Source organism: Falco rusticolus, chromosome 2, assembly GCF_015220075.1.
Source record: "Falco rusticolus isolate bFalRus1 chromosome 2, bFalRus1.pri, whole genome shotgun sequence".
Classification (NCBI taxonomy): Eukaryota; Metazoa; Chordata; class Aves; order Falconiformes; family Falconidae; genus Falco; species Falco rusticolus.
Genome location: NC_051188.1, coordinates 58,308,572 through 58,328,385, shown reverse-complemented (window position 1 = coordinate 58,328,385; position 19,814 = coordinate 58,308,572). Strand labels below are relative to the sequence as shown.

At 39.0% G+C, this 19,814-nt stretch overlaps 1 protein-coding gene across 3 annotated transcripts in view; it reads left to right on the top strand.

Moving 5' to 3' along the window:
* Window positions 1-19,814, top strand: part of NALCN (sodium leak channel, non-selective) — a 248,258-nt gene that overhangs the window by 142,832 nt on the left and 85,612 nt on the right. For all 3 annotated transcript variants that reach the window (XM_037377624.1, XM_037377625.1, XM_037377626.1), the window contains exons 14-15: window positions 2,624-2,761; window positions 6,677-6,751. In XM_037377624.1, the coding sequence (XP_037233521.1) occupies window positions 2,624-2,761; window positions 6,677-6,751 (213 nt within the window). The remainder of the gene's footprint in view (window positions 1-2,623; window positions 2,762-6,676; window positions 6,752-19,814) is intronic.

The window sequence follows — 19,814 nt, the reverse complement described above, 5'->3', positions numbered from 1 at the left end:
AGCAAAGATTTTAGCTGACATAAAGAAGGGAAGTAGTTGCGAGCAGTTTTCTCTGCTGCTTCTAGTTTATGCTAGCCTTTGTTCTCTGTGGGATCCGTGTGTTCAAAGGAAAGGCTGGGACATTACATTTGGTTCAACATGTTGCTGATGTAGAAATTAAAGTCTTAAGTTGAACTTCATCTCCCAATATATGCTTGGATGCCTTGATATGTTCCCTGTATACCTTTGCTTGACTTCTGGGCTATTTGGACTTGTTGGTGTAATCATCTCTGAAAATCTGATTAGTGTGATTTAATTCTGAAAAGCAACTGTAAAAATAGCTGTCAAACTCCTTGTTCTTAACCTGTGTTTATGATTCTGTCTGCCTCAGTGCTGCAGAACATAGCAGCAGTAAGAAACCGAGCTGGATTCTGGTGTGGGGCTTTTTGTGGGAGCCAGCGGGCAATTTTTTTTAAAAGCCCTTAGCAGCTAAATGTTTAGGACCCCCCTAACAAAGTAAAAATGCACAGTTCTTCCTCTGTGTGTGATCTAGAGGCAGCATGATTCAGTTTCTGTACTTTAAAATATGTACTATTTATAATGGACAGAGGAGAAAAAGCATTAGTCCTAGGATCCTTATCAGTGGTAAGTGGCAGAGGGCCAGACACTGAGCTTAAGCACTGGCCTCCTGATACGTTACTGCTTAGCTGTTACCCATCCTGCTTCCAGGGAACTCTCTCCGAGGCAATCCCTGGGCCCGGGCAGGGAAATAGTTCTTTCCAACTCAGCACTCCAAAAAGGCAGCGCATGCATAACAAGATGCACCAGATTAGGTTGTCTCTTCCTTACCCAGTCCTCTTACACTACCCCAGCAAGTTTTGTACTTGCAGGCCCTCCTTCCAAATTGTAAGCAAACAGCATACATCGTTGACTTTGTAATATGCCACAAGCTATGCCACATCCATCTTACTATTTCTGATAGTTGGAACCAGCTCCTTCTTACCAAATATTAATGATGTGTCATGGCCATAGGGATATTACACAGGGCCAGGAGGAGATGCAGGGCCAAGTGCTGTATGTGTGCACATGGACAGTCAAGAGTAAATCAGCCTACGCAGCACAATAGAAATCACAGCCTCGAGTTGACTCCCTTAGGGTATGAGTATAACCTTAAGGGTCCTGTTTACATGGAGAAACTGCTTAAGGAAGTCTTTTTTTGTTTGAAAAACTGCAAACTTGATGAGGAGCCTAAGCAAAGTACTTGCCTGTAGTTAATATTAGTAATCTAAACTTGAAGTCTCCCTCCCAGTTAGTTTTGCCAGCAGCTTTAAAAATTAATAGAACCCATTTTATTGTTTTTCAAGTACATAGATTTTTATATCTATGTATTTTCAGCTTTCCCAGCATGCATTAGGGCTTAGGGTGAATTGATGTGAGGGACTCCTCAAGTACTGTTTTCTCACGGGTGTGACAAGAACAGTCCTATTCTCTTGTGCCAAGTGCATCGATGTATTAACCAGCTGTTGCTGGGGGTGTCGGAGGCACTGAGCATAGACATAATGTATCCTCCACACTGTGTTAACATTGTGAATTCAAGGAATCCTATTATCTATAAGCTGCATCGTTAAAGTCTTCAGTTATATCACTATTTTTTAATGTATTAAACCTCAGTAAGATACTAGCTTTGGTCCTTGCTGTCTGGAGAGTACTTGTGAAGTCAGGCAAAAGCAAAAGAAACTTGTGCAACAGTTTCATCTCACTGAGAGGTTTAAGACTATTGAGATCCACACTTCAGTTTGATACCATAGTCAAAACTGCTGTGACTAAAGCAAAGCGCAGTCCTCAGTGTCTGTGTGATGTACACACCATGCTCCCACATTGTTCGTGCTGAGTTAAATTCTGCTCTGTGCTGCAGGCTCAAGATGGGGTTTCAAAGGTCTAAGACATCTGCGTTTCAGGCTTATTGGGATTCATATATTCCTGTCACCACAGACAGTTTGCTGAAACATTTCCATTATTCCCACTATTTTTGACATGTACTGCTGGTCTGAAGGGTTTTGAAAATGTTACAGGAACAGTTCCACAAAGAATGCTATCTACAAAAGGTGTAGGGGAAGAATCTGACTGACTGAAGTGAGTGGAAGTACTGGGTCCTCCCCTTGTATTGGTTAATCTCATCTGTGGGGTGCCTAAAATGCTTCTGCTATTAAGATAACAAAAATGTGTGGTCACATTTAATTGTAACACTTTATTATTATATTTATAGAAAGGTAGCACAGAAGAACAAGCATAATCAACAAATCACAATATGTTATAACATTCAAAACAATGATCTCTGATGCTCAGGATATTTCCCTTACTTTGTTAGCCCTGGAGGAAACCAAAAAGCTCTTCATATGGGCTAATAGAGCTTGGACTATGTTTACAAGTTCAAAGATTAAGCTATTTATTTCTCCTTTAGCTCTGGAATATTGATTCACCTGACTTCAATAACTGAATAATTGAAATACATTTGTTTACTAAGAACTAAAAAATAAACAAAATGGGTGTTCTGATCTGTTAAATCAACTTGAGGAATGTGTCAATAGAACCATAGTAATATAATTTGTGAATGTTAATATGTTTGTAATTGTTTTCCTTGCAGGCATTCATGTCAATGTTTCAGATTCTCACACAGGAAGGATGGGTGGATGTAATGGATCAGACACTGAATGCTGTAGGACATATGTGGGCACCAGTAGTTGCTATTTATTTTATACTATATCATCTTTTTGCTACTCTGGTAAGTCTTCACTTGCAAATATGCTTGTGCTTTTCTTTGTTTTGAATTATTCTCTCAGCTCTTGTATTACTTTTCTCAGCTAGTTAAAACTAATTATGACGCTCCTTTTCAGCACAGAGGGCTTTAGGATTAGTTCTTTGATGTGGTAGAATTTACCCTTCAGCCCTGCCACATAAGGTGGTAGCCTTTGTTCTGGTGCGAGGTGTTGTTCTTCGTAAGATCCAACTCACACTGCTAGACTAACAATATAATTGTTAACTGTCTTGTTCCTTCACAGTTCTAATGATTGCAAAGTTAAGCAAGTGCTTTTATTTATCATGTAGAAATTAGCTCCTCGGCTTCCATTGCATTCTCTTTGCAGCAGTAATTAAAGTGAGAAGTGTAAAGCCTAAACTCTTAACTAGAAATCATTACTTTCCTGTTACATGATGCAAAATCAATGCATGGAAAATATATGTTACAGTACATCAAGCAACAAAAGGATAAGAACCAATAACAGCAGTTCCTGCATGTATATGGAAATGGGGATTATATCTAAACCCCCATTATTTTCTGTATGCATTTTGAATGGGGATTATATCTAAACCTCCATTTTTTTCTGTATGCATTTTGAATGGGATAATTGCTTTTTTTTTTTTTTTTTTTTTTTAGAGAAAATGGTAAGGAAAACATCTTTTTGGATATCCTGTATCAGTAAGGGCCTGGTTCTGTATTTTGAATACCATCACAGAGGAAATACCACAATCAGGAGAATAACCATTTTTACTCACCCTTAATTCACTCCTACTTTTGCTTAGTTTATATTTTGCATTCATTGCGGTTTTGATGCACATATTCTTATTTTCACTTTCTTCATTCCATTTTTGTTCTTTCCTTGGTTGTCTGCTTACATAAGCTACTAACTGCATTTATACAACCTCCATCAGCTTCCATCTACTTCTTTTACTTTATAGTATGTCCTGTTCCACTTCTGAAGACTGAATAATTTGACTGTAATTGTGGGTGCAGCGGATTCCTTCGTTTGGATTAAAATCTTGACCACTTTATAAATGGCAGTAAAGTGCATTTGATGCTCTTGGATTTGCTTACCAAATGAAAGTATAAGCCAAACAAATGCATATCAGCAGATATATAGGTCATGTAATTTGCTCACAAGGGTCAGAGCAGTCCTTGGGGTCTGGAAAAGCAACTTTTCTTGCTGAAGTGGTCCTTAAAACTCCTTGGGAAGTGGGAATAAAAAGCAAAATAGATGGATTTGAAAGCAGTTAGTGTTAGAGAATCTTATTACTGTTTTTCTAATTCTTCACCAAGAACATTGCCTGAACTGGAATCCATTTTTATCTCTTAGATGAGCATTAGGCAAGCTCATAAAGTAAATGAGTGTCAGGTGGCCTCTGTGCTAAAAATTCACACCTTATTTGAGAAGTAACTTAGCTGTAAAAACAATTGCAGTATTCTGCTTTACGTTTCATGTTTTGAAAGAGTCGTCTGGGATGTCTCCATTTATTTACTCAAAGTGCTTACTTTGCCAGGAGCAAAGTCACTTTTCAGTATACCATCCTCAGTCCTTTTACAGGGAATTTACATTTAAGTACACGGTCCTGGCTTTGCTTCATAAGTGTACACATTTCTTCTCATTCATCTATGTGAATTTTGCATGGATGAAGAAAGTCTGCTAAGACAACTTCGCAGAATTACCTGGCCTTATAAAGTTGCTAGTTTTGGTCCTAAGATCTTCCTCAGACCCTGGAAGAGAAAAGCTATGTAGGACAAAGTTGTCCAAAGCTAAAAGAAGCTTGAAGAAAGAAGTTAGCGTGGAATTGGTAACAGAGCATGAAAACAGTTGGGCTGCTACTAAAACCGAAAAAAAGAGTTCTAAGAATAAACATCCATTGCTGAATAACAAGAGTGAAGTCAAATGAAGAAATTACTTTCACCAGCCAGAAGAGGGGGGAGGATTAGAATTGAGAAGTGATAATTGCAGGCATTGGGTGAAGCAGACTGTAGAGCCTTGGAAATAAATGAATAGGTTTCACATTAGAAGGCAGAGAAAAGTTGAAGCTTGAAAAACAAAACCTCTGTTGGAAGTGAGGACTGTTATTAGTTGAGGTGGCAGCGGAGGAAGTTAAACAAATAACAAGTTTGCGTTTAACTTTTCTTTTGTGCTACGTTATCTTTGGTTCTTGTTGAAAAAAAAAGTGAAAAGGGAGATAATGAAAGTCTTGATGCCTTGATACATATCAGTGCATGAAGCAGCAAGACTGTAAGGGGTGATACATTTAATGAGTACTATACTTCTTTTCAGCATGCAACTTTACGTCCTAGTATGCTCTGAGCTGCAGGTACTGGAGTATCATAGACTGTATAAAGTATCTGAAGAAGAAAAACACCATACTGTAAAATGATGACAGAATGATAGCAAAACTGTTCATCAGCAATTAGGCATCAAGGTAGTTTCTGCCAGGGATTACATATTTTATCAGAATTCTGTCTTGCTTTGCCATTCTGAAGGTCATCTTAACTTCCGCTGTTGGATCACTGAAAAACTGTATGAGGTGCTGTATAAGTGTGTGGCGTGTATAGTATGTATTTTCAAACAGCTGCAGGAAATTCTACATATTGCTAAAGCCAGTTTCCTTTGAAAAGAACATTTATTTTCCTGAACACTGATATTTTATAAATTTATGGGTGGGAGCTTTTCCTGTGTCTTGTGTCCCTTTATAGTTCATGGAAGGAAAGGGAGTCCTGCTCTGAAACAATGTCCAGACACCCAGCTCAGATGCAGTTTGAGTTCCAAACTCCTTGTCTGGTGTACTAAGCTATTTAAATTTCATCTAATATATTGGTGGGGAATAATTTTCCAGTGTGATTGAATGACAGGTAAACTTACAATTCATTTACAACAGTGGTGGACAGATATGTCTGCTCTGTTTATCACTCAGTGGTCCAAAACCACAAATATTTTAAGCCTGTAACTCTTTCAAAAAAGCTTAGATTCCTTCTGATGTCTCTAGGAAATTGGTGGTTGCCTGGAGGAGCTCAGTATGTTTGAGGGTATTTGCCTTGAACCTCAGAGACTAAAACCTTGGCAGCTGCTGACAGCTGTAAAGCTATGTATGTATAAATTTGCTGCCTTAAGATGTAAGTTGTCTGAGGATACATGCTGAATGGTGGTATCCTCACTCACCTACATACTTGCTCTCTTACTTCTGTCTCCTCAGCTATATCAATCACATTTTCAGCTTCTTGAAAGGCCTCTGGTCAGTATCTCTATGCAAGGAAAATATAATATCTGATATGCCCTTCCCCCCTCCCCCCCTTGGATTCTTCCTCCTAGAGACGTAGCTGCACAATATTTACTGTATAGAAAATGAAAGTGCATGAGTTTTTTATACTGTGGCTCCGATTGCATGCAGATAATGAGGCAGCTTACTTTTGTTTCAAAGTGGAGTTAGCTGCCTTGCACAGAGGTACTCTGAGCACTAAGCAAGTCCGTAAAGTAAGTCAGTGTTACGTGGCCTCTGTGATAAACATTCATACCATAATTAAAAAGCACCTTAAATTTATGAGCTGTTTTAGAATTCTACTTTGTGGTTCTTTTTTTATTATTATTTCTGATTAATTTAATTTTCTTTTCATGTGAAATAGATTCTAATGGGTACATTGTTAAACATACATAATGCATTTGTCATAAAACCTAGAATTAAAAATTTTGAAATTCATATAATTGTAAGGTAAGCTAAAAACAGTCTAATGCTTGCAAAATATAGTAGCAGGTGATATTAGTTTCTGCAGGTGTCGAAGGCAAGATGCCCATTTACATCAGTAGGGCCTTCATTTTTCCATGACATGTCAGAGTACTTCTTAAGAAAAGTTAAGACAAGCTTTAACAGGTAATTTGCAATTGTTTTGTAGATTCTACTTAGTTTGTTTGTTGCTGTTATTTTGGACAACTTGGAACTTGATGAAGACCTGAAGAAACTTAAACAAGTAAGAACATGTTTTTGTTGTTTGAAAGTGGTTTCAATAAAGCTTTACTGGTGTTTCTGTGATAGAAGTTGTGAAACATTTTCATCAAAATGAACAAACAGTAGATGCTGAAGAGAATAGCAGTATTTTGTTAGGACGGTTGACCATCACACTATGTGAGGTAGAAAGTAAGAGACTGTAAAAGAGATTTAGAAATTCGTTTAAAATATTGGATGAAAGTCAATTTTGATAGTCATTAACTAAAATAATTTTAAAATCACAGCTAGGTCATCTTGTTGCTTATAATCTAGTGGAAAATGTCCCTGCCCTTGACAGGGGATTGGACTAGATGAAGGGACCTTAAAGGTCCCTTCCTACCCAAACCATTCTGTCATTCTGCATGATACTTCATGAGCACAGTGTAGCACCACTGCAGGGGAGAGTCCTGGCAAGTGTCCACACACAGGAATGGTAGAGGGGACTGGGTTGAATGTGTTAGGTGAGTGCTAAGTGGTGGTGAAGTTAACTTGCTTGATTGATTCTGCAGATTTGGGAACCAAGATTACCAAGAAGCCATTCTCTCATGCTTGAAACCCAAATGACAATCATGTAGAGCAAATTTTAAGTGTCTAGAACAGAAAAGGTTTCCTGTGGGGTAAATGTGATGGTATCTCAGATTCAGTGCTGATAATGACTGTGTGCTATTATACTGAAATATTGGTTGTCTTATCTCAGAAGATAAAGCAGAAAGAGTTTTAAATTCAATATGGTATTTTGAATTTTGCACTTTAAAAAATGGTCTACAAGAAGGAGGATTGTGAGGTTAATTATTCTGTTGTAATCAAGACCATTTCTATAAAGAAATAGAACTCTATTGCTCCACATGAAAATTTTTGCCATCTATAGCTAAAAGTTGAATGTTGTTTCAAGGGAGGAATCAAATAATTCAACCTGTTAATTTTAAAGGCATTGATTGGTTGAAAATGGTGAAAATATAATGCTCTTGAAAATATTTCCATCCTCATGTTTGCATTTTTTCCCTGCCTTTAAAGGCTGTAAACCTTGAGGCCCAGGGCATTTTGAGATGATGAAATACTAAATGATTTTCAGCGAAGAAAGGAGAATATGTTTAGGCCAGAAATTGCACCTAGTTAATAATCCCTTTTGGCCTGTGTCCTTTCTAATTATGACTTAATTCCCTTTCTTGCACTTGATAAGAAAAATAACATTACTTATCTTTAAGATTACTGGGAAAGGACTAATTAGTTAATATTTGCAATGTACTCTAAAATGTAAAATGATATGTAAACACTTGATATTCATGTTGGTTCAGTAGATGTGTTTAAATATGTATAAATCAAAGCAAAAATATATGAAATGACTAGTAGATTATAAGTAACATTGTAAAATAATGTATTTAAAAGCTAGTAAACTTTTAGAATTAAATTTGCCAATGCAAATTTAGTTAAGGATATACATCATAATTCAGGCTTTAATTACATCTCTACATAATATTCTTTCCAAATCTCTGGCCTCATTTAGTGCAGAGAATAGAGAGAGTTCACTTTAATAAGCCACTAATCAATATTTTTTTCTTTTTATTGTACAGTGTGTGACCCCTGTGCATTATTTATTGCACAGCATTCAGGCTTTGCTACAAAGACAAAACTGTATATCTCCTTCCTGACTTTTTTATGGTATCCCTTGGAAGTATCTAGAACAAACATAAAACTTGTAAAAGATTAATTTAAGTGATTTACTTAGCACCACAGGCACACACAGGAATAGAATCTGTTTTTCCAATTCACCGTTCAGCTGGTTTAAGGACAGAATCATTTTTTGTATTGTTACAGCTCTGTTCATTTGCAGTGTGTTTCCCATCCTCTGCCACATGTCTCATCCTCTCCTCTGTGTCTGCCATGATAGCTCAGGTCAAGTGAGAAGGAGTTTCACCTTCTGTCTGTGCAATAACCTTGATCCTCTGCAGCAATCCTGACTAGCCCTAACACTCTACTTAACCTCCAGGTACGAGGTTTATCCTGCTTACCTTCCCATGAGGCCCCTTTCTGTGGTGTTTGTTGTATCAGTTATGTGGATATTGATCTTGGGCACAAAAAAATCTATCAGCTACAATCTTAACTTCCTTGTCTTCTATTCCTGTCTTCTCCACCCTCTCCATAAACTGTTACCCCAAAGTTAAAAAGAAACTGAAAGGATTTCTTTGATTTCTTTTCCCTTTTATGATAAAGTTTGGAGTTTCTTTTTAGAAATTCATAAAAGATTGTGAAGCATGACTTTCCTTTACAGCAGCTGTGTTAACTTTTCCCGTTATATTTTCCACGTGTTTACTAATTCTATTGGTACTACATTTCTCTCAATTTGCCTAGATAGGAAGTCAGACTAAGTAGCTTCTAATTTTCCATGCCCCATCCTGAAGCCCTTTTTTGAAGTTAGTCACATTTGCCACTTTCCTTGCTCTTAACTACTGAGTTTATTTAGGTGACAAGTTATTCACCACCACTAGTGTGTCAGCATTGCTACATCTGAGATCCTTTAGAAGTCTTGAGTGTTACCAGATACTGGAGGGTACCAAATTGACCTTGTGTCAGTTATCTTCCAAAAGCTTTTCTTCTGATACTTTTGTTGGAGATTAGTCTTTAGCACAGTTTAGGGTTTTTTTTGACCTCCTCTGTGGTCAACACTATTATTTTGCTTTCTTGCTTTGGTTTTATTTTTCTGAACACTCTTGATTAATAGTCTGTTACTCTTTTAACCACTCTGCAGATCTCACTGCTTTCTGTGTGTTCTTAAAAACTTCCTTATTAGATTTTATTTCTTTAGAAAGTCATCCCTCAAAATCTTTCATTATCTGCCCTATTATAGTAGCATAAAAAATTTGCCAGAATTTATTCTTTTTTATCTATTCTTTCATTAGCATATGGCTTTCCTTACTGAAATATATCCATTTGCTTTTAAAACCTTCTTTGCATGCCAATTGACATTGCTGGCCTTTTTGACCTTCCTGAAATTTTTCTGTAGGTGGTAGATGTATTTGGTTCTTCTAAAACAGGTATTTTAACTTACTCCATAAACACCCCCTCCAGTTTCTGTCATTTGGCTGTTCCTTTAAATTTCTTTTCAAAAGCTTTATGATTTTATATAATTTATTTTTTTAATTGAAATTCAGTATAGTAGATGGTTTTGACCTTTGCAAAAAAATTGTGAATTTAGGAGCATTTTTATCACTCTTGCAGAATAGCTTTTTGATATTTATGTCATGAACTACATCTTGCTCAGTACTAAAACATGAGGTGCTTCTTCACTTAGGTCTTTTCTGACTGTATAATTCAGCGAGGAGTCACTTATGAGTAAAACTTTTATCTCTTCTACCCTTTCCTATACATACACAAAGGTAAACAAAGACTTCCTACTAATATTACTACTTGTCTTTAGGCCTTGCATTCTAATTTGCATATTTAAATTACTTTCTAATCCTCATTTACATGTATGCAGAATATTTCTTCCAGTTAGGCATGCAGTTTCAATACAGAGGGATCCTATGCTGTTTGTATATACATTTTCCTTCCTCATTTTGTTGACTGTAGATTTTCTGTAACAGATAGCACCAGTTTTTCACTAGTGCAGGGTACTGTCCGTCTAGATAATATGTTGCCTGGTTCTGCATATTCTGATTCTGTAGCATCCTACTGCTTGTTACTTCTACCAAGTTTCTAAGACATCTTCTGTGTCAACATTGTGGGTTTTTTAATAACAGGAATTATAGTTCAATCATGTTATTTTTTAGGGTTCTACTATTAGTATAAAAGCCTGTATATGTGGTGTTCTTGTCTAGTTTTCTGTCCCCTCCTTCACATCGCTTTATTTCTTATGTTTTCCTGTTTTCTATCAGGATGTTGTAAACTTTCATAAATCCCATGCTTTCATTCTGTACAAAGAAACTCATTTTACCTTGTTGATTACTCGACTTTAGGCTTACTCTATGCTTTTAGGACCTGTTCCCTGAAATAGATTTTGCAACCAAAGGAGTTCATTAAAAATGTTACAGAGATTTAAACACCTGGATATAATTCATCCCACTTCAATACTACATTACAAAGTTGTATATGCAGACAGGGGATCAAGCCCAGCCAGCATGGGTTTGTGAAAGGCAGGTCCTGCTTGACAAACCTCATCTCCTTCTGTGACAAGGTGACCTGCCTAATGGATAAGGGAAAGGTTGTGGATACTGTCTATCCGGACTTTAGTAAAGCCTTTGACACCATCTCCCACAGCATTCTCCTGGAGAAACTGGCTGCTCATGGCTTGGATGGCTACACTCCATGCTGGGTTAAAAGCCGGCTGGCTGGTGGAGCCCAGAGAGTGGTAGTAAATGGAGTTACGTGCACTTGGGGGCCAGTCACAAGTGGTGTTCCCCAGGGCTCAGTACTGGGGCCAGTCCTGTTTGATCTTTACCAACAATCTGGAAGAGGGGATCGAGTGCACCCTCACTAAGTTTGCAGACGATACCAAGTTGGACAGCAGCGTTGATCTGCTTGAGGGCAGGAAGGCTCTGCAGAGGGACCTGGACAGGCTGGACTGATGGGCTGCGGCCAACTGTATGAGGTTCAACAAGGGTCAGTGCCGGGCCCTGCACTTGGGTCACACCAACCCCACGCAGCGCTACAGGCTTGGGGAAGAGCGGCTGGAAAGCTGCCTGGTGGGAAAGGGCCTGGGGGTGCTGGCTGACAGCCAGCTGAACATGACCCAGCAGTGTGCCCAGGTGGCCAAGAAGGCCAGCAGCATCCTGGCTTGTGTCAGAAACAGTGTGGCCAGCAGGGCCAGGGCAGTGATTGTCCCCCTGCACTCAGCTCTGGTGGGGCCGCACCTCAAATCCTGTGTTCAGGTTTGGGCCCCTCAGTGCAAGAGGGACACTGAGGTGCTGGAGCATGTCCAGAGACGGGCAATGGAGCTGGTGAAGGGTCTGGGGCACAAGTCTTGTGGGGAGCAGCTGAGGGAACTGGGATGGTTTACCCTGGAGAGAAGAGTCGTCTCAGGGGGGATGTCATATCTGTCTACGACTACATGAAAGGAGGCTGCAGGCAGGTGGGGGTGGGTCTCTTCTCCCAGATAACAAGAGACAGGACAAGAGGAAATGGCCTCAAGTTGTGCCAGGGGAGGTTTAGACTGAATATTAGGAAAAAACTTTTCACTGAATGGGTGCTGAAGCATTGGAACAGGCTGTCCAGGGAGGCGGTGGAATCACCATCCCTGGAGGTATTTAAGAAGCACGTAGATGTGGTGCTTAGTGAGATGGTTTAGTGCTGGACTTGGCAGACTTGGCTTAATGGTTGGACTTGATCTCAGAAGTCTTTTCCAACATAGATGATTCTATGATTCTGTGAATTATCCATGCAGGTTTTCTTCTGTAATCACTAAAGAGTAATAGATATTTTTGGAGGGCAGTTTTTAGAGACATACATTTTATTAGTATGGTGGCTACAAGAAAATTTGAAGGCAACTGTGATGTTATCCTGAAGCCACCCTAGCTGTGTGGATCATCTTTATTTCATCTGCAGCATAGTTTGTTGTTTACAGCAGTGACACCTGTATGACACTACTTCTCAAGTGTATATCCCAGCTTCCATTGTACCAGACAGAGTGGATCCCTTCTAAGCTTATGCAATTTAATGATATTTGTGGAATAATGACAAAAATATAGAAAACAAAAGGTAGGGATAAATGATTGTTTTTCATAATAGAAGAAAGGTGCCAGTAGAGGTCCATGATGATCTTGGCTGGGACCTTTGCTGCTCAATATTTGTAAGTTACCTAGAAAAGGGAGTGAATAGTGAAGTGAGAGTTTGCTGGTGGTGCAAAGTAACTAAAGGCATGCAAAATTAAAGCTGACTGTGAAGTTCTTGTGTTTTGTGGCTGAGATATAAAATGTCAGACGAAATGTAATGTCAATAAGTACACATAGTCAGCCAACTAGATGCGTGAGTGTAGGCTTTAAACTACCACCAGTCCAGAAAGATTTTTGTATCATTGTAAATATTCACCATCATGTCAGTTCAGTGCTTACCAAAACAGAAGGCAAACAAAAGTGAAAACATTACTGTTCTGCAATACACATCCATGATGCTTCCATGTTTTGAATACTGCATACAGGTAAAATCACACCATATTTTTAAAAATAAGATACAATGAACTTAGAAGAGGTGCAGCTTGTAGATGAGGTGACTGAGGAGGAGACTAAGACAGTGTTATATGAAATCACAAAAGGTGTGAGAATTTGAGTAAGAGAAGTCTATTTTACTTCCTCCACTGTAAGAAAATGAGAGGGCACTCTATCAAATCACATTGGTTTTTTTAAGAAAAATTAATGGAATAAAAATCCCATAAGGGCTGATAGTTTAGATGTAGCTTTCAGCCTCAGGTTGTCAAATGTAGGAAAGCACGCAGGAAATAAAATTAACTCTGTATTTGATCTGTTCTTATACCTCAGACACCCTCTCCTGGTCCTTTTAAGAGACAGGGTACTGGTGAGGTGAACCTTTGATCTAACTCAGTGCACTCATTCCTACACCCGTAATGTTCCATAATCTGCATGGACTTCAGAAGCAATTGGCAGACAGCAGAAGGATGAACCCATTGGTGGCTAAAACCATATGTGGCGCCACTTTACTGAGTTATAGTTCCACAAAGGAAACAGCAAGCATCTCAGACATCTCTGAGTATAAACAGTGACCAACTACCTTGGCTGTGAAATCTTACTTCTATAGTCCCATTTCCTGGAATTCCACTCCTAAAATATATTTAACAGTACTCAGATATAAAACACTCTTGATTTGCCTTATGCCTATGGTAACAACCCCAGCGTATCTCACAAACTCTGGAGGGTTTATCTTACATCTTATATTAGACAGGATTATTGTGAACCTATTCTACTACTGGAGAATCAAAGCTGAAGAAGTGACACCTCTGGGTTCATACATAAGTTCCCAGTTCTGTTCTAACGCTTCAGCCCCTCAAGTCAATCAGGAACATTGATCCGCTTAAAACTGTTGAGATCTCACATAAATGTAGTTCTGCTGCTTCAAAGGAATATTCCCTTAAGGAAGATCAGATTTCTGTCATATCACACATGTGGTGCCTGTGCTCAATAGCGCACACTCGCAACATGAGTACAGATGGCATTCGTTACTAAAAATATTTTCCCAATACATGCCTTACTACATAGCAACAGAAATTCTTGGAAGAATAAACAAGAGTATGCAGTAGGGACATTATTCTTCTAATTGAATGAAATTCTTACTCACCAGTGAAGGTACCTGTCAGATGTACATGCTCCTTTCCCTCCAATTCTGCTCCACACCCCAAAATATATACAAGGTGTTTTCCTCTGAATCTGTATCAAAGTAGCAAATGCAGGAGGCTGGAGAGGTATATGTATCTACTTACAGTATATATCTTTAAAAAGAAAACACAAGTCCTGCCTTTAGAATTATTTTGCCTCTGTGCTTCTAAATGATGTATGATTCCCATGTTCATTTTCTTTTTTATATGTCACATTTAGCTATTTGATGTTGAAAACAGAAAGTTTCTTAAACAAAGAAGCTTGGAGATAGCGATAGCTTCTTTGCTGGTTTTGTCCATTGAGATAGATTCTTGTTTTGACAGCAGTTAATGTCTGAACAGCTCGATTTGATGCCAGCGGTTCAGGGTTTGAAATGCTTAAAAGCTTTGCAAAGAGGCAGTTCGACAAACATTAGTGGTCTTGACAGGACTTTCACAGCAAAAGCATAAAAGGAAACCATTAGGCAATCTGTCTCATAAGGAGCAGTAGAAGAATTGCGGTAGAAGAAAGTTAATCAGGAGCTGGCTGCCATCAAAAATGGCACAACTACCACAGAATCTAGCTCCGTAATGCTCTTTTTTTGGTGGTGGTGGTGGTGGTGGTGATGGGGGCATGGGGAGTTCTGTGCTGGGATCCACTACCACCAAGTTGTCTGGAACTACAGCAGCAGGGTACAGAGCTCTTTGAAAACATTTTTTTTCTTTTTTTTTAAAAAAAGGATTCATTTTTAGGTGTTAATCCCTCTGGTCTTAAAATCTACCCTGTTTTTTCTGGGTTTATTGTCAGCAAAACAGAGCAATTAACACTTCATTTTTTTCTCACTAAGCAGTTACTTTTGCTCCTTCACTATGTACTGAGGTTAGAAAATCCTTGATTTATAATGAAACTTTTGGCCTCACACTATCTAAAGAGAGAGTATCTGACATTTTCTGAACATTGTTCAAGATAACTCTGGCACAAATATTCTAAATATGAATTTGACAGTGCTCCCCTTTCACGCAAGAATACATAAGTGAAATTTTGGTTAATGTCAGTCAAGACAAAGTGAGTTAGTCTTTAAAGAGATTGTGCCAAGTCCTACATTTTTATCGAAAGTACAGTTAATTTGGGTAAGAGATTCAAATCAGGCATTTATAATGAGTAGAAAAAAATATTATTTCAGTGTTGCAGGACTCTGATCACCATAGCATCCTGTTAATTTTAGGAGGGTCACAGATACTCAGTTGCTTGTAGAGTTGAAATTTCTATTAAACTAAAGCAGTATTCACGTGTCAAACAATTCCAACTTACATCCCCAGAGCAAACATAAAATTTCCATTCTGTGATTGCTATAGTATTCGGTTTTGTTTGTCTGTAAACTGGAAAGAAGCAGCACAATTTGTACCTTTGATCTTAATTTTATGTGCAATCAGTTGTTGATTGTGCAATTATTACTTTGGTGCAGTTAAAAAATATTTCCAGTATCTGTGCTTCTCATGTCTAACTCAGAGCAATTTGATTCACATTTTTAATGCATGTAAAAGAAATCTCCAAGAATAAAAAAAACTTTGTGTGCTTAAAAAAATACAGTTATTTTTAAGAAAGAAGTAAAAGTATCTTCTGACATACACTGGAAAAATAAATCGTGAGAATTCTGTGTGCTTATGCACTAAGCAGCATAACAAAAATTTTAGTGCTTTTATAGTTAATCCAACACTTAGAAGTTTAGAAGCAACTATCCTCAAGTTTTGTAAGAATTATATACAAGGGAAAAAGCATCTCATTCTTTTAGATAAAGGTTGGAATTTTCGAAAGTGTGGAAGGATGGGACTCATGTTACCTTGTTAGCCATGCAAAAAGTTAGACATGTAGTCTAACTAGTCGTCTGTGCTTGCCTGTAGTCATAGTTACCCTCCAGGGAATGACTCATCCCATCCAGACTCGGTATAGTCTTTTTCTGTTACAGAGGGAGTCTGTGCAACTAATTAGGCAAAATGCCTGATTTTCAATGGGTAAAGTTAAATGACATGATTCTGCAACTTTAATGAATTAGGAACCTATGTTTCATTGACATTTAATCATACGGGTGCTTACTGAGGCCCAAAATCACAGTGTGTAATGCTAGGCATCTTACTGAAGTTCCTAGGTTGGGATCCTAATTTAGGTTATGGACTTGGATGAAAATGGCAAGAAAGAAGGATAAAAGTCAACATTCAAAGCTCTTCCATCTCTTGACTCACAGCAGAGAATGAATTCCTCGTTTGTGAACTTAGGTTCATAAAATAGCAGGTCCCTGGCACTGGCACTTCAATTAGGTTTCTAAAGGTGCATGGTGTGAATCCAACAGGATCTTTGTAGAGTTTCCCACCTTCCACCTGGGTTGGCTCAGAAGGAAATACAGGACCTGGCTCACTTGAACAAAAAACGTGCTCACAGGAAAAGGCAATGTGGTCTGTGTGAAACCAGACATTCACCATTTGCTCGGGAATATGCCAGATATGTGGTTCTTGCACATTTTAATGTATCCTACTAAGTTTTTGTAGTCAAAGATACAAATAATTGCTTCCCCAGAGAATAAGGCTGTCATTGCACTGCTACTGATGTTGAGGATTATGTATTTTACATTCCCTGCAATGATATGTTAAGAGTGTTGCTGCATCAATATCTGGGGTTTTTTTTATTATTATTCTTTTAATTTCCTATGATGCTCCAGTATTCTTCTTGCCAGTATGCTTGGCACCTTCCTCCTCTCAGCCATCATCATGATGATTTGCATTTTCTCAATTACTGGTTCTTTTTCTTTCATACCCAGATGAATTAGTTCAGTCTTTTATTTACATTAGGTCATACATTTGCTGCTGCCTGTGGTCACATCTCCACGATCATTGTCAAAGGAATTTACCCATCCTTCCATTGCTGAAATTTGCAAGACAACCATCCATTTATTAAAAGCGTCTCCATAAATTCACAGTTGCAACACTGGTTTCCTTGAAAACTTGCAAAGTGTCTCTCCTTTTTAAAGTTGATTCTTGCTCTGGGAATGATCACTACTTGCTTTTGGACTAAAACATCCTTCTAACAACTGATTATCAGTGTTTCTGTGTCCAAGGCATATACTTATTGCTCAAATTTGTGATGTGAGGGAAAGCTTTCACACAAACTAGGATTCCAATATTGAAATCACACTGGCAGGGAGATAAAAATGAGAAGTAGACTGATCTTTTCCAGAACTAATTACAGAAGTCAGATCTGCAACATAATCTTCCATTAATTCTTTTGTCTGTCTCACACGTAACATTTCTATTTTCAGTGTTGGGGGTGGTTGCAGATTTTTCCTCATTTTCAGGCTTGTTGTCATTCTCTTGGGATCAGATGAAACAGCAAGGAAAGACTAAGGTTTTGCTGCTGACCTCATGAGTGTACATTCATGATGTTTGCTAATGCAGTCTGTCTGTATATTTATATCTTTCCAGTTTTTGTTTGCTTTTTTAACTGTTTTGAGATACTAAGCTGTGAAATTTGGTTCCCATACACTCTTGCTCTCCAGATATTCATCATCTCTTCATGTAAAGAAGGTCTAACAACTAAAACAGCTCACTGGTTTTCTAGCTAGTGAAAATACATGCTGTTTTTATAGCTCCTGCTAGACACTCCTGCTGCTGTCTTTTTGTATTATTGTCAGCAGAACAAATGAAGAAAGCAACCTGAATTAAGTGTCCTGCTTATTTTTATTTAACTTTTTACTGTGACCTTCTAAGAATAAATATTTCTGCATTGATCCTTACTTTTGTTTTGGTCAAGAAATATTCATAATTAAACCCCTGTGAGAGCTTTGAGGAGGTGAGGGATAACAAAGTGATTTATTCAGCAGAACTGGTCATAGAGAAAAGATCAATCAAAATCTGTCAGCCAAACTGAAGCCTATGCGCTCCAGTACCATGACTGAGGCCAAGAAGTTCTACCTGAGCCTGGTTCCAGTCAAGGAAGAAAGTCTAGGTGGTCTGGTGTGAAGCATAATTGAAATGGGATGCCTGAAACAGTAAAAAAGTAAAAGTTTTTTCTTAGTGTGGATTTGGGAATTGAGAAAATATACTTGCACACTGTAAGAGAGCTCCAAAAAGCAATTATTTTCACCTCTGTTAAAATGAAAGCACATAAACTAAGACTCTGCAAGGCTTTATTTCCCTGTGCAGAACGATGATTTTTCACAGAACATGTTCACATGGCAGCTAGACAGCGGTCTGTGAGCTGCTCGCCGCACTATCATTGTTAAAGGAAAAATTCACACAGATGTGGGTACCGCTAGGCTTGCTTTAATCACAACTCAGAGTTGGGCCACCACCTCAGTGAGTGGCAGAGAACAAAGGGATGCAGCACAGCTTATATACACTTATCAAATCATTAGCCAATGTCCCAAGTGTTTAGGGGTTTCCTTTGGTCTTGCAGTTCTGCAGATCCATCACCTGACTCTGTCCCAGCTGATTCATCTATTTGGTTCCAGTCTCTACCTCGGTTCCAAGATGCTCCTCAGATCATCATCTCCTTTCTACCTCTTTAACTCACACAATCCGTCAAGCACACTTACTCTTTGAACAAGCAATTCCCATTCACATATACCAATTTTTCTAAAAACCCCCTATGTTTCTAAGAGCACCTGCGTATACAAAGTGATCGATTGTTTCTCTATTCTCCTACTGATTAACTTGACTAAGTTTTAAACCAGCCTTGGATTAGGGCTGTACAAGGGATGAGGCCTGGTTCTGCCATGTAGCAGCTTCAGCACGTTAAAATTCTTAATTCAAAATACATTTTCTTCAACAATCATGCATGACTTATTAAAAATAAACTGCTTTCCTTTTGAGAGGGAAACAACTCTTTGGAAAGCAAGTAATTTTAAAGAGTAATGTGCTAGGAAAGAGAAAACATAGAGTTAGAGAAGAATTTTGAGATCATTAAGCCAGGACTGCCAAGTCCAGCACTAAACCATCTCACTAAGCACCACATCTACGTGCTTCTTAAATACCTCCAGGGATGGTGATTCCACCGCCTCCCTGGACAGCCTGTTCCAATGCTTCAGCACCCATTCAGTGAAAAGTTTTTTCCTAATATTCAGTCTAAACCTCCCCTGGCACAACTTGAGGCCATTTCCTCTTGTCCTGTCTCTTGTTATCTGGGAGAAGAGACCCACCCCCACCTGCCTGCAGCCTCCTTTCATGTAGTCGTAGACAGATATGACATCCCCCCTGAGACGACTCTTCTCTCCAGGGTAAACCATCCCAGTTCCCTCAGCTGCTCCCCACAAGACTTGTGCCCCAGACCCTTCACCAGCTCCGTTGCCCGTCTCTGGACACGCTCCAGCACCTCAGTGTCCCTCTTGCACTGAGGGGCCCAAACCTGAACACAGGATTTGAGGTGCGGCCCCACCAGTGCTGAGTGCAGGGGGACAATCACTGCCCTGGCCCTGCTGGCCACACTGTTTCTGACACAAGCCAGGATGCTGCTGGCCTTCTTGGCCACCTGGGCACACTGCTGGGTCATGTTCAGCTGGCTGTCAGCCAGCACCCCCAGGCCCTTTCCCACCAGGCAGCTTTCCAGCTGCTCTTCCCCAAGCCTGCAGTGCTGCGTGGGGTTGGTGTGACCCAAGTGCAGGGCCCGGCACTGACCCTTGTTGAACCTCATACAGTCGGCCGCAGCCCATCAGTCCAGCCTGTCCAGGTCCCTCTGCAGAGCCTTCCTGCCCTCAAGCAG